Here is a 23,989-nt window from a genome sequence, read left to right as displayed (position 1 = left end):
TCTAAAAAAGCTGTGTTTTTTTATGATAAGGGGCTGTAGAGATTATTAATTATTATGGTTTCCTGTCTTTCATATGTATCCTAGATGATCCAAAGATCATAGCGGCTCAAATCGTTGTTTTGTATCTGTAACATGTTTCTCGTTCTGTCTCCAGAATGTGACAAGTTGAGGAAAGATGGTTTCCGCAGCTCGCAGTACTACTCTCAGGGTCCCATCTTCTCTGACCCGCTTCAGTCCATCAGCAGCCTGCAGGATGACGAGGAAGATGAAAATGACAAGAAGGTATCAAACTTTAACACAAATCAATACACACAGCCGTGCAGGTGCTATAGTCAGTTGTGTAACATGCATTGTTGCAGCATGGCAACTTCTTGTGAATTAGACAGTAGCTGTCTGCTCTCTAGTGGTTGGAAGGGGAACTTTTTTCTGAACCATAATGTTTTCACTGCTACTGTTTAGAGCTTTTTTGATGTCTCCTCTCTTACTCTGTAATTTGTGAAGTTTTATAGTCTTATAGAAGTTTTAACTTTATATGGTTGAGACATGTAATTAGGGCTTTCATTAGATCAACTTCAACTTCTGTGAATGTCATCTCAACAAGATGGAGATATAAACTACCTCGGTATATATGATTTCATTACACGATGTGACCGTAGCATGGGGTGACATTTTGATGACTCGCCAAAAAAGAGGGATTTATTATAACTCCTCTGTGCATTGTTCTTTCAGCCTCAAACCTCATTCACACATTCACAGTCCCGCCCTGATCAGATCCATATCAATATTACAATACATGGCTACAATACAATATAATACAGGAAGTGAGCTGTATAGAACACTTCAAAAGATTAATTAAGAAAATATTTGTTGTCAGTTTGCTTTGATGTCACTGTGTCGGTGATGTTAGAATCCTTTGATGTCTTAGATGCAAAGATGAAAGATTTATACGATCTGAAGAGAGAAAAGAGTGTTTTTGACCTGAACAGATCTATCAGTCTAGTTACTAGACTCTAGTATAGTGATGGGGATAGCACCATCTAATGCCACAACCAGGCCACTGGAGGTAAGCCTCGTCTTAAAACTGAATCCGATTTAGATAAAGTTTTCACTATGGGGTCTAACTTGATTGGGTGGACCGTAATGCGCGATTAGTGAGCGTGGTGCAGCGGTGCATGACAGAGGCAGGAAGTGAAGCGTTCATCCTTGCCGCAGTGCGAAAAATTCTCTACGAGCCTCCTGGTAAAAAGGTTCTGAAAATGTCCATGTGAGCCCACGTGAGAATACAGCAGGAAAATATCCTTAAAGTTCCCAGCGAGCAAGTGGACGTGTCGATGTATTTGAAGTTAGGGAAAAGAAATAAGAAAAATAATCGTTCACATTCAGTCCTGATATTTGCAGTCCTGAAATAGCTTTGGGGAAGGGTCTTCCAATGTGATTATCAGGGTCTCCTTTGTCCCCCGGAGCCTGTGGAGGCCGCCCCCCCCCCCCCCCTCACGTTTAACGCCAGCCTTGACCCGTGACCTCCATAACACGCTGTTGTCTTTCTGAGCTGTCGATTCCCATCTCTCGTTATCTGCGTTTGTACTCTCACCCCTTCCCCTCATATAGGCACCAGCCAATCCTCATCCTCTCTGCCTTCCTTCCCCCTTCCTCTCTTCCTCTTGTTTGTCCGCCTCCCCCCCATCACTTCCTGTTGTCCTGAGGCCACTGAGCCTAACGTTGCCTGACAGCGGCTTCAAAAGAACATACAAGTCTCACGGTTGAGCCAAAATGATACAAAATAATAAGCTGTGCTCGCCATCGAATTCTGTATGATTGAGGGTTTTTACCCAACATCCCGCCCCCCCATGTTGCCTCCCACTCATTTACCAATCTCTCCATGCGTGGTCAGTATGTAAGCACTTAGAAGTCATCCTTTCTAGCCAGTCTGATGGTTTGGATTGTCGGGATAAACAGAAATGGAAGCAGGGGCTGAATGCTGATGTTAGGAAAGCTGCAGGAAAGATCGTTTGTCGTTTGAAACGACAAACTCAGACAAAGATTTCCCCACCAGTCAGGGTTTCTTTTTTCAATGGAGGAAAAGCTCAAGGTCAGTTTAGGATGATGCAGAAAAGGTGAGGATTTAAACGGATTCCAGGATGTTTTTTGGCTCAAATGGAGGTTGACAACTTCACGAAATTGAAACTTTACATATATTTTTTTCTCTATCTGAAACGGAGGTTTTTCTGACTGAACTTAACTGCTCAATTTTAGGCCTCGACACTGCAGGAAACCATTGTTTTCGGTTTCTTCTTCGCAGTAAATTTGTGTGTGTGTGTGTGTGGACACAGTTTAACGCATGAGTGAGTCTCTCGCGGTTGCTCGCTTGCTTTTATCTCCAGCTGCGTCTTTGGTTCACTCTGATCTATGTTTGTGTGTGAGTGTGTGTGTATGTGTAAATAACGTGTGTGTGTTTCCATTTGGGTTTGATTGATCGTGAAACATGTTTACCGCACCGTAAGTTTCTAAAGGTCGCGGCAGTGTGGTATATTAGAGTCTGTTTGCGAAGTGTCAATATATCCTGAACAATCTGTCAGCGACAGTTTTGGACAATTAAGTTTTATAATATTTTATTCCACTTCACCTTTTCTTATATTCTCTTGACATTTTGCTCTAATACAATATATGAATACGGTAAATCTTTGTTTTCCGTTTCCACCTGATCATGTTTCATCTCTTCCACCACTGTCACTCTTTTCCTTTCGTGTCTTTCTTCCCATCTGAATTTCCCTCTCCTCCTTCCATGTCGTCTAAATCACTTGTCACTTTTCTTCTCTCTCTCTCGCCTGCACTCGATTCCATTCCATTAAATCCCTTCTCCATCTCTTTCTTCCAGTCCATAGCTTCATCGGCGGAGGATGATAAATCCCAGCTCTCCATGAGGCCTCAGACCCCACAGGGAGGAGGTGAAGAGTTTGAGGTAGACGGACAGGTGATATGGAACAAGGCCCCACCCCTCCCCACGCCGGAGGAGAAGATGAGGCTGGCAGCCCAGGCCGTGCCCACAGACATAGTTCCTATCAACGTCACAGGTATGTCGACTAAACTCATTCAACTATGTTGTCCATGTCCAAACCACAAGTTAGTAGCAACCATTAGTGGAAAACATACATCCTGGTTCTCTAGTTCCATATTGAAGAGAAATATCAAACTACATAGAGTTTGATCTGGCCTCATCCGTCCACGGTGTCTAGTCTCTAACATTAACCATCCCACCATCAGTCACACATTTTGTTTTTGTTTGTCTGAAGGGAATTTTCTGACATATTTTGATGATCTGTAGAGATCCCCCCCAAAAAAGGTGGGGATAGTGTTCAGCAGACCCAACCCCAGATTGGTTCAGGGGCAGGAGATAAAGCCGCAAAACAAAGACAAACCTCACAAGGAGGTTTCAAAGTTTTATTTGTGCAACTTTGACCTAGGTTTTGGACAACCTCACCTTTTTAATATCAAGAAAAACTTCAGCCTTTTTTAAAAAAGATTGGCAGGAGGAGACATTTCCAACAAAAAACTAATTGGAATCAGCTTTTTTTAACATTGTATTTTCATTTAGTTGATTTTCCTTCTAACGCTCAGTAAGGCAGCAAAAAAAGCCAACTTGTCAGACTGTTCCTTCAATCTACCCTCTGTGAATGAGTGGATATAGACTAATCAATTACCGTACCCAGTCATCCACAGAGGGAAACAACTGTATGTGTCAGTCATGGGTGTCTGCCTCCTCTCTCTGTGTATTTATCCCCCCTCCATCGTGCTTCTGCAAGACTGACCTTCACCATCTTCTATGTGTGTGTGTGTGTGTGTGTGTGTGTGTGTGTGTGTGTGCGTGTGTGTGTGCGTGCGTGTGTGCGTGCGTGTGTGTGTGACAGCTTATCCTAGGGTCAAGGCTTTTCACCGACTTTATGTCATATCACAGGGCGTTTGACAGATGCACACTCACACATAGCAAAAAACATGTCACACAATTCCCTTGTTAGCATGTCTGACACACAAATGTATAAACTGTAAAAAATATAGCATCTCATTCAGCTCCATTGTTTAATGGAATACATAAGAGACATTGTCTTATTGGATATAGATTCACATCTGCCACGGCTGTAAAATAGTGCAAAGATTCAAAGGTGTCAAGACCAATATAACTGTGATTCCATTGTCCTTCAGTCACTAATGAGTCCTTAATGCAGTCCCTCTCCCTGTAAATCACTGTTTACTTCATCTGCAGTCACTTTCGATTACTGTGAAGGAGAGTGTTAAAAGAAAGAGAAGATCAGGGACCTTTCTGTCACTTTGAGGGGAAACACGTGATAGAACGTGATGGACACTATCTGCCCTCGTATCAGTTTCTATTTCCCTAACGCCTCCGAGCAGTCCCCAGTGAGTCAGAGAGACGAAAGGAGAGTGGTTCGTGTGTGGTATTGTTTTTCCTTCAGAAGACTGGACAGTCAGAGAAGGATATTGAGAGCAGTTAAAGACTCTGTGTCTGTGTGTGTGTTCTTCATCATTCTGTCCTGTGCATGTGGGATAATGGCATGTATTCCATCTGTGTATGTTTCCACCTCAGTTACTTGTCTTCAGGGTTGGAATTTAAACCGTCAGCCATAAAACGTTTTCTTTACAAGCCTTTGTAAAGAAGCGCTCTACAGCCATTTTCTCCTCTTAGAACTAAGGCTGTTTTTGGGCACTTTGGCTGGTGGATAAAAAAGGCTCAGTTCAACCAGATAACAAACATTTTCTCACCTATCTCTTATAGTATCTATAGCCGTATTTATTAAGTTTAGAAATTTGCATATCTACATTTCTAAAGTTTCCCGTAGAACAATCGTTTTCTTATACAGGAAATATTCCTTATGAAACCTGTACAGTTTATAGTTTAAAGTAGCAATCTGCATATCGAGATACTACAGAACGAAAGAAGTGATTAAATGTTTCTAGTCATTTCCTTGAACTGTCCCTTTGGGATTCCAGCCCTGTTGACTTTGCATGTTCCACTCAAAAGAAATACCAAACAAAAAACCCAAACCCACTGCATGTTGTTGACTTTGTTCCTCCTGACTAACCGACTGCTGTTTGCCTGTGTGTCCGCCTGCCTTGCTCTCGCCCTCCCGGCCACCAGGGGCAGTGTTTGACCGACAGGCGACCATCCGGCGCTCCCTCATTAACACTGACACCGTGTCCCGCCGGCCCAAGAAGGTCAAACGCAGAAAGACTATATCAGGGCTGCCTGACGACATCAACTGGGAGCTAGGTATGGATCTCTGTGGGGCCATGTGTCGCCCTCTACTGTCCACAGACCCGTAGCAAACCCTCTGAACAAGCATCCCTCCTTCTTCCATTACTTTCCTTTTCTTTTCATCTCCATAACTGGATTGTGACTGGACAATGAGCTCATCCCTGCAGTATTGTACAGATAGAATTGCACATTCAAGGCCTCAGTGTTGGATGGAGGCCCGGCAGCTGTTCAGTATTTCTCTCTTTCGCTTATTCACAAGGGTCCTTAGGGTTTTCTCCTCCACCCTGTTTAACTAGTTCCGAAGCCAGGAAAGATTTATGAAATCCTTTTCAGTACTTGTAGTTGGTTTTAGACTTGTTGGAAAATCAGGTCATATAGGACACTCTAAGTGCAGCGTTTACCATACTTCACTACGTATTGTGTCATAATCCCTTTGGGTCAAACTTTGTCTGCTCTCATTTATGTGAATTATGCGTCTCCGCCTGTGACTTAATCCGGACACCATATTGATAATCTCAGCATGTGCATTTTACTCACATGTACTGATCATGTACTGACACCCAAAAGACCCCTCAACCCTCTTCTTCTGCCCCTGTCATTTTCTGAACCCTGAACCCACAGAGCAAATGAGGGGTAAATAACAAACATGTTGGTTCTGGGGTCCCCCACCCGTAGTTACTCAGCTGAGCCTGGTGTTAAGAGACTATAAGCTCACTAAGCTGACACTGTGCTGCGCTGCCGGCTACGCATGGCCGATGTTTATTTACAAGTCTCAGAGCGGTAGGATGACAGCGGTATTTAAGGAGAATGTAATTTCTCTCCTCTGCGATAAGATCAACCGATAGGGGAAAGAGCTCTAAAGTCTGGTTAGTGCCCAGCTGACGACAGCGCCTGAATGTCATGATTACTGGGCCGGGGTAATTGCCCCAGTGCTTCATCCATCCATCCCTCCCTCCCTCCTCCCTTTGCTCTAGTGCTGCCTGCGAAGTAGACCTGCAGCTTAATCTATCGCAGCAGCAACAGCAGCCAAGCTGTCACTCCAGCTTTTAGCACAGGAGGAACAGCAGAGTGTATGTGTGGTTTAGAGAGAGAGAGCGGGAGAGGAAGAGCGAAGAAAGGACGCAGGAGTGCGAATGTTTTTTTCCTGGAACATGAGCATCAACAGGAGAGCCGCCACAGATGGGATACACACTAGACATCTTTTTACGTTCTACAGCTCATTCTTCAAATTGTTTGTTTAATAGCCGGTATGTCCAGAGTGTGTGTCTGATCTATATGTGCATTTCTGTATTTCTTTGCATCTGCACAGTCTGCATGTCCCGTCCTGTAGGTCTACGCTGTGTATGCATGCATGCACCTGTGTGTGTATATTTGTGTGTCAATGTATGTGTGTGGGGTTTATTGGCTGCCTCATACTTAACCAGATGCCTGTTCTAGACCCCAGGAGACACATTTTTCTATCGGACTTAGCCAGAGCAAGAATAGCAGGGGAAGGGAAACAGGGAGTCTTTCCCTTCTCCCTGTCTCCCCTCATATCCTTTACTCCTTAATGAAGCAGACCAGAACTTATTAACACGCAAGACAGGATTGCGGCAAATCTAATTAATTAGCATCCCCGTGACCACAGTTTATCCAACAGGCAGGTCAGAGAGCAGCAGGCATTGTGGCTAAAGAGGTTAGAGAGAAAAAAAGAGAAGGGTAGAGGAGCAAGAAAAGAAAACCGGAGATAGTTTCTATTAGTCACACATTAATCTTGTTTTCTATCTTTTCCTTGACAGCAGCAAAAGGACGTGGTGGTGAGCTCCGGCCTCATTCCATGTTCATCCCGGGACAGTACTCCACTTTGGGCCGCGTTCGGAGCGTCAACTCAACGCTCTCACGCTCAATCACTAGAGACTCAAGCTGCCAAACAGAAGAAACAAAGGTCGTACCTCCGTCCATGAGAAGAATCCGGGCGCAGAGAGGACAAGGAATTGCTGCTCAGATGGCGGGCATTTCTACTTCCTCCTCGACAGGAAGTATATCCATCTGCAGCAGTGACAGCTCGGGGGTCTTGATGCTGCCACATCAGTTTAACGGAAACCCTTCCCGTTTCCATAGTCTGCCCCGACCGGGCGCCAGGGTGTCCCTCAGTGCTGATCCCATCTACAGCAGCACCCCCATCAAGTCAGACGGGCAGACAATGACTCAGAGGCAGATTGGAAAGCTTCAGGTTGATAATTCAGTGGTGCACATGAGAAACGCCCCAAGGACAGGAACTCTGCCCAGGCCCAAGTCTCAGGAAGTGAGGCGGACACAGTCCAGCGAGTGGGGTGGGGGTCCGGCGTGTGTGGTTTCCCCACATGCCGCCTATTCCACCTCAGTCATCCCTAATGCCACCATGTCATGCTCCACTGAGGTCATCACGCTCAACACCTCCGGTCTGCACCCCCACTCCCAAGCCTCAGTTTATCCCCCAAACCGACCGCTCAGTCTGGCTTCGCTTTCGAGCACTGACCCTATGATCTCCAGTCCAGCAGCCTTCAGCCACAGCTCCACCTGCCCAGCACTGGCCACGTCCACCCCCACTCATACACCACAGGGGGGCGGTCCGGTTGTTGCCGGACCCGCTAGCGAGTCAGGGCACTCGGACAGCAGCATACACAGCCATAGCACCTTGGCTCCGTCGCCTCCATCCTGTCTGCCGGAGGAGCAGTGGATATACGACACGCCAGAAAACGTGGTGGTCCCTCACCGCACTCTCACCTCCAGCTGCTCCACTCCCATCAACCAGCTGTACAACAGCCTGGAACACTCCTCCAGGACCACTACTGATTCCAGCTCGGTCTATTCCCAGGACAACGATGGATACTTCACCTCTATGCACATGGACTCTGGCCTGCGCTCCCGCAGCCATGGCAGTGGGCATGGCGCAGCAGCTGGCCGGGCCACCAGACACAGCATGTACGAGTGCCGAGAGATGGCCAATCAGGAGGACACTGCAAGCTTGTACAGTGATCGCTCTCTGTCCCGCAGCATCTCCCTTCGCAAGACCAAGAAGCCGCCGCTGCCGCCGGCCCGTACCGACTCTCTGAGACGCAAGCCTGGTGCGAAGAAGCCCCTGGGAGGGGTGAGTGCCATAAGTGGTGCTAACGAAGCAAATGGTGCCATGCTTAATGAGACTCTAATTGCCAGTTTGCAGCAGAGCCTACAGATGGGGCTGAGGGGAGGAAAAGGAAAGGGCGCCTCACCGTCTTCTCCCTCTCACAGTCCTAGCAGTGACTACGATGACCCCTGGGTGCTACGGCCACGCAGTCAGAGCAGCGTGAGCGCCGGAAGCTCGGCAGCGTCGCTTTTAGCTAACGCCAACTGCGGCGGTGTGTCTAACGTGTACTCACTGTGCCACGTGACGCCTGCTCACAGCGAAACCAGCAGCTTGCGTTCCGACTACGCCGATTCCTGGGGTTACTACATGGACTACCCTCGTAACCATGGAGACCAGAGGGCACAGACCCCTCCAGCCACAGATAACATGACAGCTGGGCCTCACATGGGCGAGCTACAAAACGGAGGTGAGATTCACAGAAACAGCCAGGCGCCAGGGGCTCCGGGGCATGAGGGGGGAGTGGCGGTGAAGCCCAAAACGTCGACCTCCTCTCCGGACAGGGTGCACAGACTGACCTCGCCATCCAGCGGCTACTCCAGCCAGTCCAACACCCCCACGGCCGGGACCCCGGTGCCGTCGTTCGTCAGGTCCATGTCCCCCTCCACCCGGCCCAAACCCAGAGTGCCCGAGAGGAAGTCCTCACTCCTCTCCTCTGTGTCCATGTCCTCCTCGTCCACCTCCCTCTCCTCCAACACCTCCGACTCGCTGAAGAGCTCGGGTCCTCCAGCACCGCCTCCACCGCTCCCTCTCTCCTCCTCAGATCCCAACACCCCACTCAGCCCACCTCCCCCTTTCCCAGCCCCCCTACCGCCAAGTTCGAGCGCAGGATCCACCCCACCTCCGCCAGCTCCCCCCTTGCCCACCACTCCACAGGGAACTTCTCTAACCCCACTTCCCGCTTGCTCTGTCTCCCCAGAATTCCCTCCTCCTCCATCCCCTGAAACATTAATTCACCCGAGTTTGTCCTTCAATGGAAGCTTCAGTCCGCCCCCGCCTCCTCCTCCTCTGCCCTCCTGTGGACCCCCTCCACCTCCTCCACTGCCTACTTTTTCTCCACCTTCTTCCTCCCTGTCTCTTCTGAAGGCAGCGAAGAATGCTCCCAAACCAGCTAGTTCCAGCAGCCCCACAAAGGAGGCTAAGCCCCTGATTACCCCGTTTGCACTACAGAGCGTTCAGCTACGCTCAATCAAGCGGCAAGGGAAGGAAATTAATGGCAAATCAGACCACACCACAGCTCAGGAAGCTGGGGTGGACCTCCCTGGCAGTCCACAGCCCCCGGAGAAATCTCACTCCCAGGACTATCCCACTGTGATACCCGTGATTAACAGCTCACCAGAGGAGGAGTCGCGTAATTCCTCACCGTCACCTGTGTCAAAGCTCTTGGACGAGTTGACCTTAAACTGCAATTTCACTGAAGACGCACCAGATAGTGCTGTCCTAAATGGAAAAGCTGAGGATCAGAGTCACTTCCTCTCAAACGGAAGAGTAACAGATGAGGCGCAGGAATCATTGCCAAGCCCCCCAGAGATCTCCCAGAGCACGCCTGTCAAGCAGAAGCCCCCAGCCATCTCCAAGAAACCCAAACTCTCTCTTCTCCCACAGTTTAGCTCCCAGCTCGTCAATGAACGGGCTCCGTCTCAGTGGGAGGACACAAGCAGCCTGTCCCAAGCCGAGGACCAAGTAGACGCTCTGCAAAGACAGACAAAGGAGGAAGAGAAAGAGAGGGAGCAACAGGAGGAGGGGGGGATTTCAGAAAGCTCTGAATCATTAGCAGAGAGCAGTGAAGCATCCACAGAAATCCAGGACGAGTACCCTGTCCCTACTCCTGCAAGCCAGGAGACGAGTCTCCACAATGGGCCGTGCACCAACGGAGTAGCCCACGAAGAAGAGTACGAGGAGGGGGACGGAACAAGCAGCACGTCTGGATCCATCAGCTCCAGGGAGGACGACTCAGGTGTGTTGAAGTTATTGTGCTTTTCCGCCACATTTAAACCTGGAAATGTAGAGATTCTGTGATGAGTTTTAAGTGGCATCAGTCAAAACCATTGTTTACTAAACAACTAGACCATCTTCCTACTTTGCTAGTAGTGATGCCGCCGCCTGAGGCCAGCTCCTTGAGCAGCCGTGAAATTCATTTTGAGCCCAAAAGCAAAAGAAGCCGAACTTGAAACCACACGCTTTTAAAAGGTTTGACAACTGTGAAAATAGCTCAGGAGAGACGTCTTATCACTGGGACAGCAGAGCCGCAGCTTGAATTTATCCGCTCTTACTCACTCTCTTCCCCTCATCCTTTTCATATTTTATATGCAGACATCTCTTCTGGCTACTGTCCCTTCATTTTTTCCCGCATTGTGTTTTACACACACACACTCACACACACACACACACCTCAGCCTCCACTGTCTCCTCGACTCATGTCCGCTCTCCATCCTCATTTCAAAAATATCAATTTTAGCCTCTCTGCCGTTTCCCTCCTCTTCTCTGTTAAACCTCTTCTCCTCGGCCCGTCCCACTCCCCTCTCTCTCTGAGGTAAGCGAGCGAGGGACGGGGGGGGGGGAGGAGGGGTGGGAAAGTGTCCCAGGGGAGATGCAGTCGTTGTTGGTGGGAGCAAGGGGGGGGGAGGGGCTCTGTCATATCAGAGGGGAGGGGAACGGATCTGGTAAGGGGATGGAGGGGAGGATGGGGGGGAGAGTGGATAGAGCGAGTGCCTGCAGCGGCTCAGGCAGTCGGAGCGCAGACGTGAGCGCGGAGGTTGGAGGGAGGGAGGGAGGAGGAGGAGAGAAAAAGAGGCTGAACTAGGGGAGAAGAAAGGAAAGAGGAAATCTAGAGACAGGAGGAGAATGTAAGGGGACAGTCCTGCACCTCCTCGGTAGCACTTCAGATCTCTTACCCTGCCAGGTTAATGCGACAGGACACTGGATTCATGAGCATGTGCGACCTGAAGTGTGTGTGTGTGTGTGTCTGTGTGTGTCTGTGTGTAACTTGTGTGTTTCTCTGTGTCAGGTGAGGTGTTCGAATCCAGCACGACTGAATCGTCTCCGGCCCGGTCGACCAACGGGCCGTCCAAGGAGAACATGGTGACCCCCTCTCCCAACCGGCCCAGAACCACCGAGGACCTCTTTGCCGCCATTCACAGGTACCGAGATGCACTTCTCTCTTTCTTTTCTTTTTTTTTTACGCCTCCCGTCACTTCATCATCTACTCCCACTTCTCCTCCACTGCTCCTCACCCGCTTCTACTCCTGCTCCATTATTTATTCCATGGAGCCCAGTTCGTTTTCCCTCCAGTGCTCTTTGCATTCCAGTTTCTTTATTTGTTTGTGTTTCTCTCTACCCGCCCCTTCTTCTTCTTCTCATCTCCCCCCTTCCCATAAACCACCATGTATCACCCTGAACTCCTCCACCACTACACCCCCCCCTGTCACCCCCTCAACCCATGATTTCTCTTCTTCCATCTCAATTCCCCTCCTGCTCCTCCTCTTATTGCCCTCCACCTCTCAGTCATAACTTTACCCAGCACTGTCCCATCTGCGAGCGTACACATCTGTCAGATCGCTTCCCTCTGGGGTTTCTCAGCCCGGGAGAAGCGAGTCTTTCTCTGAAGCCACAATTTAGGTCACAACGCGCGAGCCAGTAGTCAAACGTTTATCGACACATCTGCGTTCGTGAAGTCACATCGTCGCTGCTCATTCTCGGCAGGAGACACCGCTGTTGCTTCATCCATTATTTAACTGCTCAACACCCTCTGGTCCTAATGTAGGTTAGAGGCCACCGGAGAGACCGTCTTGTGTCTTTTTTTCCCCTCTTTCTCTCTGTTTTTCTGCTCTGCGGTATCTTGACATACATTGCATACGTGCCCCTTTGCTTCAAAGGGAGCACGCGCATAAATTTCTCATGCAGCCCGCCAGTTTGTGTTTCACGGTCACGTGCGGCGGCGGCAGCAGCAGCAGCAGCCGGGACTTTGCTTGAGCATCACAGGATTTCATTTCTTAGGATTTTCATTTCTGCAGGCACCAGATTGCAGTGTGTATTTATGGCGCCCGTGTCATGTGTGCAGCCGTGATTTATTGTGTTATTGGATGGTGGGATTGTGCAAGTGCACACGTGTAATTTGCACCTCGCATGTGAAGAACATGATAACAATAATTTTGACCTATTGCTGTGGAAAGTGAAATGGTTCTTGGTGTGAATCCCAGTTTGATTAGGAATCTTTCTTCGTGAAGTTTGCCTCCGGTGTCCTCCCACAGTGCAGATTGGGATTTGGTTAATTTGAGACTACTGACCAGACCATGGTCTTCCTCACCTCTCGCTCAATAACAGTGATTGGCTCCAGCTACCACATGACCCTCAAATGGATAAGTGATGTAGATAATGGATGCATAGATTTTGTAATTCAAAAACCTTGATATGCAGGGTTTTATATCCCGACGACCTTCCATACAGATGCTATCTAATTGATCCCTTTTCCTCTAATCCTTCCCCTCTCTGACATGGTTCCTCCCCCCCCCTCCCTCCCCTTCCCTTTAATTTACCACCATTTCACTTCCACGTAATTTCCTCTCTCTGGGAAAACAGAAAATGATGAAAACCTTGAATGAAATGCGTTCACACGGCTGCAGCAGAAAATACTACTCGTCCGAAGGGAGATGGAGAGCAAATGAAATGCACAGCCCGAGAGTTCGATCGTCTCATACTGCAGCATATAGTTTACCTCGGGACCAGAGATTAGTATCTCCTGCCGTCTGTTTGTCCCTGTGCATTTTGTGTGCGTGTCTGCCGGTGTGACTTGGTCTCGGTCGACTGAATTCAGGTGTGTGAGACGCTCGTGTGAGTGTGGGTCTTACGTAACACTGGTGGGCTAGTGTGGCGAGAAGGCTCACAGGGGATAGGACGCGAGATGGAGGTTGAATTTAGGGCAGGGAAACACATTTTGAAGAAGGCAGACTTAAAGTCTCACACAAACCATTTGTGTCCTTCAGCCCTCGCTCTCGTTTGACCTTCTACAGGTTATTTGTCCTCTATGGAAGAACTTATTCCAATGCATCTAATCTGAGGATTAAGGATTTCGTCTCGGGGCGCCCTTCACTCCGTTTTTTCCATTCTGCGTCATATCTCTCCTGTATCATACAATAGGACGTGCAGTGGGTGGGTGCATCCTGTCTAGAGAGGTGCGAAGTGGCAAGTAGCCCCTTCCCTTTAATTAGCAAGCCTTGTTTCTGCCATGCTACCATTGGATTATCTGCAGTAATCCCACAGGGCAACCCCCTGTACCACAGATTAAAAAAGATGTTTCCCTGCTACCCCTAATCCCCCCCCCCCCCCCCCCATATTCTGCCAGTTGCAGCTTTATTGCTCTGCTGTGGTGCAGGACTTATACAGACAGAGTAGGCTGAGTGGTGCAGTCAAATACTCTGATACCCCATGCTGGGAGGAGGCTGAATTGTCGTTGCGTGATTAAAGCTGCTTTGGGCACTTCTCCCAGTTTGTGTTTTTTGATTAATTTCATTGTGCCGCCTCTGAGCTTTTTTTTCGTTGCCGGGTTTGCAGCTTCTCTTGTTTAAAAGCCCATTGGATTGCTTTTTAAGAGAAATGTGTAATTTCTTCTGGTCGCTGTCCTTTTCTCTTCTGAGATTCCTTCCTATTGTTTTACTTTTGGGGGGATTTGTGCTGTTATGTGTGATCGCTGGGGGCAGAGCTGACATATGGCAAATTTGGGACAAAGATTTGAGGCGTGTGGGACGGGTATTTTAAGTGCAGTTTTTTTTTTTTTTAAAGCTATGACAGACGCAGTCACAGGGCTAGAGCAGCCTTTCTGCTCACATGTAAGAAATCAAATATGCTGCAGACTCGTTTCAATTTGAATAATTGACTTCGATTTGCCCGTTTCCTGACAAAACGGCCCCCAACTCTTGCATTATTTTCTTCTAATTGATTTTCTGACTAAACATTCAGCTGCCCTTTCAGTTATTTTACTCCTAAAAAACAGAATGGACCTCTTATGCCACTCATTCACTCTGGAGCATTTCTACAAGCACGTCATTAACCTGTCCACACTTTTTCCTAGGTCGAAGCGCAAGGTCCTGGGTCGCAAGGAGTCTGAGGACGACAACTCTCAAGCTGGGACCCGACCGCAGTCCCCTCCCACCACCCCTACAGCCACGTCCCCGGGGAGCGTGTCCTCTTTGTCCCGGCAGACGAGCTCCATCCAACGCAACCTCCGGAAGTCGTCCACCAGCAGCGACACCTTCAAGGCCCTTCTCCTCAAGAAGGGCAGCCGGACTGAGACCAGCTTCAGGATGTCTGCAGCCGAGATGCTCCGCTCCACCGACCCTCGATCCCAGCGGCCGAGGTCGGACTCTGTGTTTGACTCCCCTGTCGCTTCCCCCTCCCCCCCGACGACACCACACAGCCCCTGCTCCTCCCCCGGACGCGGTAACCGGGCGACGGACGAGTGGAGCCGCTACGAGGCCCTGGCTCTGTCCCCGCCGCAGTCGTCGTCCTTCCAGATGAGCGGGTACAAGTACGGGCGCTCTCGCACACCCCCCTCCGCCGCCAGCAGCAAGTACAACGCCCGCTGCCGGATCCTCAGCAGCCCAATGACAGTTATCTGCGAGCGTGATGGGGAGTTGGCGGAGAGCGAGTACGGAGACACGGCAGAACCTCGGTCCGCCCCGGTGGTCCGGACTCTCCCTGTGCTCAGGGGCTCCAACGGCACTTTGTTTGACGAGAGCAGCAGCTAAAGAGCAAGGACCGCCCGTCGAGCCAGGGAGCCGAACCCGTTGTAACCAGTAAGGGGGCGTGAGCCTGTAGGAGGCCCTCTAGACACACCCTCCTGAGCCCCACCTCCTCGATGCAGCCTCTGAGGGAGCGGACATGTGGGCTCAGAGGTCAGAGGTCGCCCCCATCTTGGACCGAGCTGAACTTAGTCTGAAGTGGAGAAGTGGTCGTGCTGCGGCTTTTTTCCGATTCTCCCACGATTCTCTCCTTCGTTTGGTTACTCACCCTTCGTTTTTTTTAAAAGAATAGTGTTTCTTTTACGCCTGGTGTTCTTAGTTTGTTTTCTATCTGTTCTGCTTTTGTTTTAAATTTTTACTCCACCCTGTCCAATAAACCATCAAGCCGTTAGTTTCTCTAAGGGTCGAGGTTCAGGTGGCAAACCGGGGTGATCGGAGGGAACCGAAAAGTCACCAGTCGTTTGCGTAACTTTGCTGCTGTGGTGCTACATAGCTAGGCAGTTGGAAAGAGTGGAATGTAAAAGGTGTGCTAGGAGCTCGCCTCGTAGATTTTCCTGCTCCTCTCCCATTGGCTGTGGAAAGTGTCGGAGAGAGAGCGCCACCTGCCGGCCAATGTTGGCGTCGGAGCTCGAGAGCGTGTGGTACAACGGACGGCTCCACGGTTAAACTTCAGTTAGCAGCAGGTTTTTTTACTTCGTGCTCTCACGGTTCAGTGGTTTCGTTTGCAGAGCTGGGGTGATATTTTAAAATGAAAGGTCCAGAGAAAGTACAGAGGGATCACTGCTGCCCCCTAGTGAGAGGGAGGAAGTGGAGGACAGAGGCTCAACCAAAAACAGCAGATTTACTCTATAAAACCTCTATCGATTTACTTTTAGTTTGTAGATTTTGCACTGTGCATAGGTCTTCTCTTTGTTTGTGACTTAAAAAGTATGTTTTTAAAAGATTGTTTTAATAAAAACAAGTGATGTCAAGACTTGTGTTCGAGTAAACAATCAATCTATAAATGTAAAAAAAGCCAGAAAGGACATGAGATGAAAAGCTGGGGCTGGTCTCTCGGTGATCGAGTTGGTCACCAAAGAGCTGAGGCCGTTAATCTGGACGTGAACACAATCTGACTGTGTTGGCTCATCACACACAACACTTACACACACACACACACACACAGACACACACACAGCCCTGCCACTGTTTGCTGAGACATGCTAGAAAACCTTTTAGGGCTTAAATGATTTCTAAAAATGCCGTTGACCTTTCTACTCAGTCTATCCCCCTTTGCGGTTCAACATGTTCGTGTATGTGCATACAAAGAGAGAAAGAGGAATTCTACGTAACATTTTCACTTATTTTCAAACAATTTGTACATTTTTAGAGCCCTGTGTTAGCTGGAAGGGAGTGGTTTCCTATTTGTAGATTATTTATTTTCACATAGCAGGGTTGCAGCTCGGTAAACTGGTCGACAAGCAGCGTGATGAAAGGCACGGCTGGGGGAGGTTTACTCCGCTGATCCCCCCCCCCCCCCAGGCCGCTTTGTTCTTTTAAAGGGTGCTTTTTAGAAAAAACTCCAATCATGTCCATATTTATGCTGGAGTGTTCATCTGGTGTCATGCAAACCCCCCCCCCCCCCCCACAGCTGAGTCAATGTGTTCTCTGTGGAGACGTAAACCGAGGTGACAGGCGTGAGACTTCATAACCTCCTAACAGCCACTGCACCCTGTGGTTTAATCACCTGTGACCAAAGTGTGTGTGTGTGTGTGTGCTCCTGCCTGCTCCCATGATGGAGCACATGGGGGGGGGGGGGCTGTCTCATGTCAGGACACGTCTCAATCGCACGGAGCTTGTGGATCGAGGAAGAGGAGGCTGTGACCTAGTGCAGCTGGAAAAAGGCGGCTGACGCTCTTGTGTATGTCTGTGAAACAATAATAATAATAATAATAAAGAGAAAAAAAAGATATTTAAAGAGCTGGTGTGTGTCTGTGTCATTTCTCTCCCTCCGGATGATTCAGGGGCATCTGCCGGGCCCAACACCCAAAATCACCGCCTCATCGCTTATCGCCATGGCACCCGCACTCGTCCGTCATCCGGGGAAACTCCAGAGGCCATCGTTTACCCCCCCCCCCCCCCTCCTCCCCCGCAGGGTCATCCGTTATGTCTCCTTCTGGACATCCCATTAGCACACACACTGAATCACAGGCCGGGCCCATAATAGACCTCTCCGCTGTGGCTCAGTCGAACAGTGCCCTGTGTCCTATAGACATTCCCAGCAGCCCCCCCTTGCCGCCGTTTGAACCAAAGCAAAGACACAGCGACAGCCTTTTTTAGTATTTTCAATGAAGTCGCTCCGCCTCGGATTGAGCAGAGTCAGCGGCACGACCGCGGTGTCCATCTGGCCGCCGGACAGAGATCAATACCGACTCCTCCCAGCCATGATCACAGTATCGACACTTCGGTGCTTCCAGCTTCTCCTCTTAGAATCCAGACCACATGTACAGTGTCCTAACGAGACACCGACGGATGACAGACGTGACAAAGCCGGATAGTGTGTTTGTAGAAGGACTCTGGTCGACAGGCACCGCTGCGATTGTTCATCTATAAATCACAGTATTTACATTCGACACTTGTTTATCGCACATTTAACAGAAACGTGTCTATTTGCTGTTCATGTTTTAAAGGAGAAAAACATTTCTGACTAGAGGAGCACTCAGAGAGCACCGTATCTCACACACTCATAAATAACAGCCCCCTAAAGACGCCTGATTTGTTTCATCAAGAGCCATGAATTATTCTCTGAGAAATCAATGGAAACGTCAGAGTGCAAATACCACACAACCACAAGGGCCACACGGCTGAAGCTTTAATATGAGTGATGTCACCAACAAGCTGCAGAAATACAGCAGAGTTTATGTTTCCACTCTGATTTCCTATCTCAGGTTAACCATTTTAAACTAAAATGGCATTAAGTAGAGCACATACCTCCAACAAGGCCAAACACTCCCCTTAAATCCAACCAAGCTCCATTGTAGTTCCCTAAATGGGCCTGATTTTTTAAATCAATATCCATGAATTATTCTCTTCAATGAAATAAAACAGTCTCACAATGTTTAGGAAAGCCTGTGATTCGGCTCGGGAACAAAATTGAATGGCTTCTTTCCTGACCTGTACCTCATCCTTCCACCAGATTAAGTGGTTATCTGTTCCGTACATCAAGGTTGTGGTGGCAAAGTTCTGTCTCCTGGGAATTTCTTCAAATTTTGAATTTGTTGACTCTTTGATCTTAAATGTCAGAATTTTGCCTTTAAAACGTATTCACATCTATTTTTGACTCTTGTCACATTTGTCCATTTATTGAGCTCAATCCAATCAATCATCTGCAGGTCTCTGAGACCAACAGTAGTTCCACCGCAGTAAGTTTACACAGTTACTATTAATGTGTGTTGTCACAGCAGTATTTCTACAGCCTGTCCCCTTGAATGTCTCCTCCAGGCTGAAGGAGGTAAATAAAGTGAAGGTTTCCTCTCTGCAGCAGCTTCACCTCAGAGCAGAGCCGCTGATATCAATCTGACCAATGAACAACAGACGCAGGTGGAGAGCGTGTGTGTAGGATTAAAACAAGATATCACTGCTGCTGAGAGCCTGAACATGATATTGGGAACAATTCTGCCGCAAATAAATCGAGTGACTCAGCAGACGTGGCCCTGGCGGCGAGGAGAAGGTGAGAGAGGACGGAGGGTGAAGTGAACTGCGGCGAGGATTTCGTACGACTGAGGAAAAGGTCACGACCAGCGGAGCGTGGAGGACGGTCACATCCGTGTCCACTGCAGATCAACAACTCGCCCTCTGAAACCCGAACACATCACCAAGACGGGACGACGTAGACAAAAGAGATGAAGGAGATAAAAAGTCAGGAATCAATCGTTTTATGAAGCGTTATATTTATTATTGATTATATTAAAGTTTACATTATTCAAAAGTGCTTTTTCCCTTGATCCAAACATATGTTCTCATGTTATTTTTCCCTATTAACATCCATCATGTCCCTTATTCAAGATTAAAAAACGATTCAGAATCGGTCAGGAGCTGAAAATGTAAATATTCATATAATGGAATGTATAAAAATAGGTAAAGTGGTGTTTAAGGCAGAGTTTCAACATGTTACTGTCACTCTTTGTCAGTATGTTTTACACACAAGGCACAACATTATGGTAAATAAGAGCTTTACACACAAGAACTTGATTTTGTGTTTATCGACATTAATAAAAAAAATGTCTGCCATGCAAATGTTTGGTATCTTTTTTTTCAGCACACGTGAACAGACAATTCATTTTTCATTCACATAATTTGATGATGCTGGCGTGAATGCTGAATACACCAGGACGATATTTGTTGTCAGTCGTCTCCTAACCAGAGGGTCGGTGGTTCGATCCCCTCCAGTCTATGGGCAAGATCCTGAATCCCATATTGGCTCTGACAGCTGTGCCGACTGTGTGTGTTAGAAATATAGAAGCAAATACAAGTGGTATTTGCTAAGTGCTGTATTCATACAGTCCACTTAGTGTCAAATAATATGAGACGTGAGTGATGTGTGGGATCAGATCAATTCACCATCATGTCGTCAGGCTGACAGACTCCAGTTCACTCCCCAATGATTCAAGACGTCAGCTGAAGCTTCACTCTGAGTCAAGTGGCTTTTTAGGCAAAATCAGTCTCTTTTTGTGCAGAGTTCTTCTGTTTTTTCTTGCTCTGCTGAACTGTTTTGACAGAGAGGAAGTTCTTGACTTTGAAATTTTTTTTTGTTTTGGTAAAATGCCGACTTGATTTGTTAAACTCAGAGAAAAAGCCTCATTCACACTTGTACTTTATCATCTCTTGTGTTGGCATTAGGAAATGTTCTCTGTGGCCAGAGCAGACAGAAGAAACACTTACATGAATCAATAATGTGTTTTCATGTTCATATTGTGAGTGATTACTCTGTTACATTACAACTGCTTCATTACCAGATCAGTGAGATTTCTGAGTCTTTTTTGTACCTTTAAAAAAACAATTACACCAGAGGAGAGAACTGTCTTCTGACTATTTGGCTCCCTCTGCTGGAGATATAAACTCCACTGCAGCCACTTGCTCCTCCAGCTGTTTAAAGGTGGAGTTCACTGCAGCTGCTTTCAGACAGCGAGTCTATTCAGTAACTTTTTAGTTAAGTAAATGTAAACTGATACAACTTATGTAAAGAAAGTACTTTTTAAATGACCTTTAAATCTTAATCCATCATACTTCATTAATAGGAACTGTGTTAAATTTGTAAGTGTGGTGAAATTATCATATGAAAATCTGCCACCGTGGGTTCGATGCTGCGTGACCTTTGAATCTCTCTATTGCTGCTCGACTTTCTTCAGCACCCAGACCTCGTTCCTGCGGTTGGTCAGTTTGAAGGGGCTGTCGTACCCGACCGTGTAATACGGCTTCTCCACGTACGGGACGCCGTCCCTCTGCAGGCTCTCCAGCAGCTTCAGGAGCTCCTCTCGCTTCAGGTTCTCATTGGAGAAGCCTCCGTACGTCCTGGAAGAGACAGACGAGTATCGATCAATAATCAGATGGAAGATTTGGCTTTGAAACTCTTGAGGATTTTGTTTTTTAGACGCTACCTGACGTAAGCGGTGAACTCCTCCCTGTGCTCCACAAACACCAGCGGGTCGCTCGGCTCCGGTGGGTTCTCCTGATGCTCCACCGGGATGTAGAAGGACACGGTGAACTGGGACTCGCAGGCCGGGCCGGCTCCAGGGTCCACACGGCCCGTCACAGGGGCCGTCATCTCCACTTTGACCTCTGAAGTCACAAACGCGTGGACACTCACTTAAACATGAAGATGATACTCTGGATTTGATGTGTAATCAGCTCTTGTAGGCTTCACAGATTTTAACAATTTCCCGAACAAACTGTGGAGGCCGATAAAAACGTCCCCTCACATAATGAGACCTGAGCAGCTGTTGGCCATGTAAGCACAGATGTGGCGGATTCAACACTGTGGTTATAGATCTGACTCGGTGCTTTGCAGACTCACTAGTCAACTACACAAACAATACATGTGCTCGTAAATAACGCTGGTGTAAAGTGCTGAGTAAGAAACAAAAGGCGGTGGCGCTGTAACAAAGTGCTGAGCAGGAACTAAAGAGAACTTTCTCCTGCATTTATTCATCTGCTCTCTGTCCTGGAACCGGATTCTACAGGATTTCTTTCTGCAACACGTGAACTTTATTCACTCGACTCATCGTTGTGTTTAATCAGCTGCTGTTTGACTCAGTCAGGTAAAGATTGACTTAAAAAACGACACAAACTAACACACGTCACAAACAATAAATCAGTCGGGCTCATTCGAAATTCACACCTTTAATTATTTATTAAAATATGTAAGTTCATTTTCTTAATTCAATTCTGTGTATTTTGTCGTATTTGTGTTTTCTTTTTATTTATAGTTATTTTTAATGTAGTTTACGGTTAATCTGGAAAATATCAAGCCTGCGTTATAAGGGTTTGAAAACTAAATTTTACGAGGTATCAATAGTTTTTACTCCTTAATATTGGCATCATCGGCCGCCAAAGATCCACATCAGCCAGGCTCAATCACAAACTCCTCAACTTCTCTTATTCTCATTCTTTAGGCGACATTTCAGACATGAAACAGTTTGGACTCACTCTTGTGGTTGTTGCCCTGGATGTAGCTGAAGAGTCTGCGGAAGCCGTCTTTCATGGCTGCGTCCAGGTGCATCCCGCTCTGAGACGTGCTCACCCACTTGGTGGCGTGGTAGGTGCGGATCTCATAGTCCTCTGCCTGCAACACAGACACACACACACACAGACAAACACACAGACACACACACACACGTACACACACAACATTATTTCAGCTGCACTGACGCTGCAGATTTATTTATTTATTAATTAATTTATTTTTAACACTGTCGCAGTTGGGATGTGATCGATGAGACCAGACACAGTGAGTCAGCAGTTTTTGGAAAAGGTCACACAATCGATCGCTGTCACCTCAAGTGGTGACTTGACAGTTTCCTCAGTTACTTTCACATGAAAAACAACAGTTATCATTAGATTCTCACTGTTAACACGCTCTCTAACAATAGATTCGTTTTTTTAAGTAGAATAAAAATAACTCAAAGACGTGTGTGATCCTGTTGATTCTGTAAAGTCATATTTCATGATGGATCTTCAAATTAGAGACGAGATCTGATGACATTCTCCTCCAGGTTTCAGGTCCCGTTTTTTTTTTTCTACTCATCACATGTTTACCAGTGTGATGATTTACAAACCTGCTGCTAACAGTGAAGACTGTTTTTCCAGGGCTGGGCGTTATGTCCAGAGTTTATATTAAGATAAACATTTTATCAGCATAACAAATGTCACATTTTTATTTCTTTGAAGTTTACAGAGTGACTTTTGCTCCTGAGTGAAGGTTGTGGTGTTAAACTCTTCTTTACGAGCAGAAAACCACAAAACACTTCAGTCAATCAATGATTGAACCTCCTCTCTGTACAATGAAAAACTATTAAACTGATACTTTGGGACTTTTGTTACATAGTAAAAATAATCAACTTTGACAAAGTGGAATCAGGAAACATTTGACCTCATCATTTGATCTGAACTTGTGTGTTTTTCTCTTGTGACAGTCTGATAAACAACCAGGGGCCAAAGGTTTGAAGCAGCTTGTTTGTTTTCAGCTCATTTTGACATTTACCTTGTTGCCCTCCACCGCAGTGAACTCTGGGTTTTGTAGTCCAGTGGAGAACAGAGCTTGTCCCACAGCTTTCAGCATCTTTAACCTGTAAAAGGTCACAGGGGCATGATCACCTGCAGCATCGAGTCACCTGACACCAGTTATTCAACAGCTCATCTTGGGAAATAACTCTTTTCAGAGCTCACACTTCAACAGCTCATGTAAGAACATGAAACAACTCAACACATTTATTTACACAAACGGCAGGTGTTAGAATATCAGAATAAACACAGAAACAATAAATACCTGTGAACAGACGCGTCCGATCCGAACTGAGGGAGGCGTGTGTTTAATGTTTTCATAACACTGCTTCCGGTTACCGAGAGCTGACATCCGATTGGCTGAGCGAGTCTGGATTTCAAAGTAAGAGCTCGCGTGACGGATGGTTATGATGACATAATAAGGATAAACAATTTAATCAAGTTGTGGCCACGTTTAAACTTTGGTTTTGGTGAGTTTGAGCTCATCTACACGCACGTAGCAAACAGCGTTTAATGTGGGCTTATGTTTATTTTATATTTTTAAGTTATTTGCTTTGTTTTTGAACCTGCTAAGCATTGTATAATAATAATACTATTTATTATTATCACAGTACGGAAGCATGTTGCATTTACCTGAGACTGTTATCAACTGTTTTTCTGAATTAATGAGGTAGTTAAGTTGACCATTCATATGAATGCAATACGCTTCTGTAGTACTGGGTCAAATAAATCAAATATATTCCAAAATGTGTATACATTAAATTCAGAATAGTATATCATTATAATTGTTTTTTATTATAATATAAATTGAAACATTTTATAAAGAACCCCCCCCCCCCAAAATCACATACATAAGTAGACAAAGGAATGGAACTTGATGAAAACGAAACCAATCATGTTTAGGGAGCTGATATTTATCAGTGTGTGTAATTTGGTCCAGATCCAGATAAAAATCCAGATCTAGTGAGTTAAAAAGTTGTTTCAGCCATGTGGGGTCTGGGTGGAGACATGTGCTCTGAGCCACCTTCTAGTGTTTACTTACTTACTCACATAGCGCTTTTTCATGGACATACAGGAAGTGGAGAG

General features: G+C 47.0%; 2 protein-coding genes across 7 annotated transcripts in view; one reads left to right on the top strand and one right to left on the bottom strand.

Annotated features, from left to right (window-relative positions):
* nhsl1b (NHS-like 1b) overlaps positions 1–16,116 on the top strand; it is a 95,178-nt gene extending 79,062 nt beyond the window's left edge. For 2 of the 6 annotated variants that reach the window (XM_061091119.1, XM_061091123.1), the window contains exons 3-8: positions 155–282; positions 2,876–3,071; positions 5,150–5,281; positions 7,048–10,365; positions 11,416–11,548; positions 14,476–16,116. In XM_061091119.1, coding sequence (XP_060947102.1) covers positions 155–282; positions 2,876–3,071; positions 5,150–5,281; positions 7,048–10,365; positions 11,416–11,548; positions 14,476–15,151 — 4,583 coding nt within the window. In that variant the 3' untranslated portion in view covers positions 15,152–16,116. Of the gene's footprint in view, positions 1–154; positions 283–2,875; positions 3,072–5,149; positions 5,282–7,044; positions 10,366–11,415; positions 11,549–14,475 lie in introns of all 6 variants that reach the window. The other 4 variants (XM_061091118.1, XM_061091122.1, XM_061091121.1 and 1 more) reach the window with 3 other exon arrangements.
* A 2,941-nt stretch (positions 16,117–19,057) lies between these two features.
* hebp2 (heme binding protein 2) lies at positions 19,058–23,231 on the bottom strand. Its single transcript, XM_061091026.1, has 5 exons — positions 23,169–23,231; positions 22,884–22,968; positions 21,830–21,965; positions 20,782–20,962; positions 19,058–20,695 (listed from the first exon to the last, which is right to left on the bottom strand). The coding sequence occupies exons 1-5, from the start codon at positions 23,222–23,224 to the stop codon at positions 20,509–20,511; spliced, it is 645 nt and encodes a 214-aa protein (XP_060947009.1). The 5' UTR covers positions 23,225–23,231; the 3' UTR covers positions 19,058–20,508.
* Positions 23,232–23,989: the final 758 nt, after the last annotated feature.

The sequence above is a fragment of the Limanda limanda genome, chromosome 18 (assembly GCF_963576545.1).
Source record: "Limanda limanda chromosome 18, fLimLim1.1, whole genome shotgun sequence".
NCBI classification, from domain to species: Eukaryota; Metazoa; Chordata; class Actinopteri; order Pleuronectiformes; family Pleuronectidae; genus Limanda; species Limanda limanda.
The sequence above is the reverse complement of the archived record's forward strand: the minus strand, read 5'-3'. Positions and strand labels throughout refer to the sequence as shown.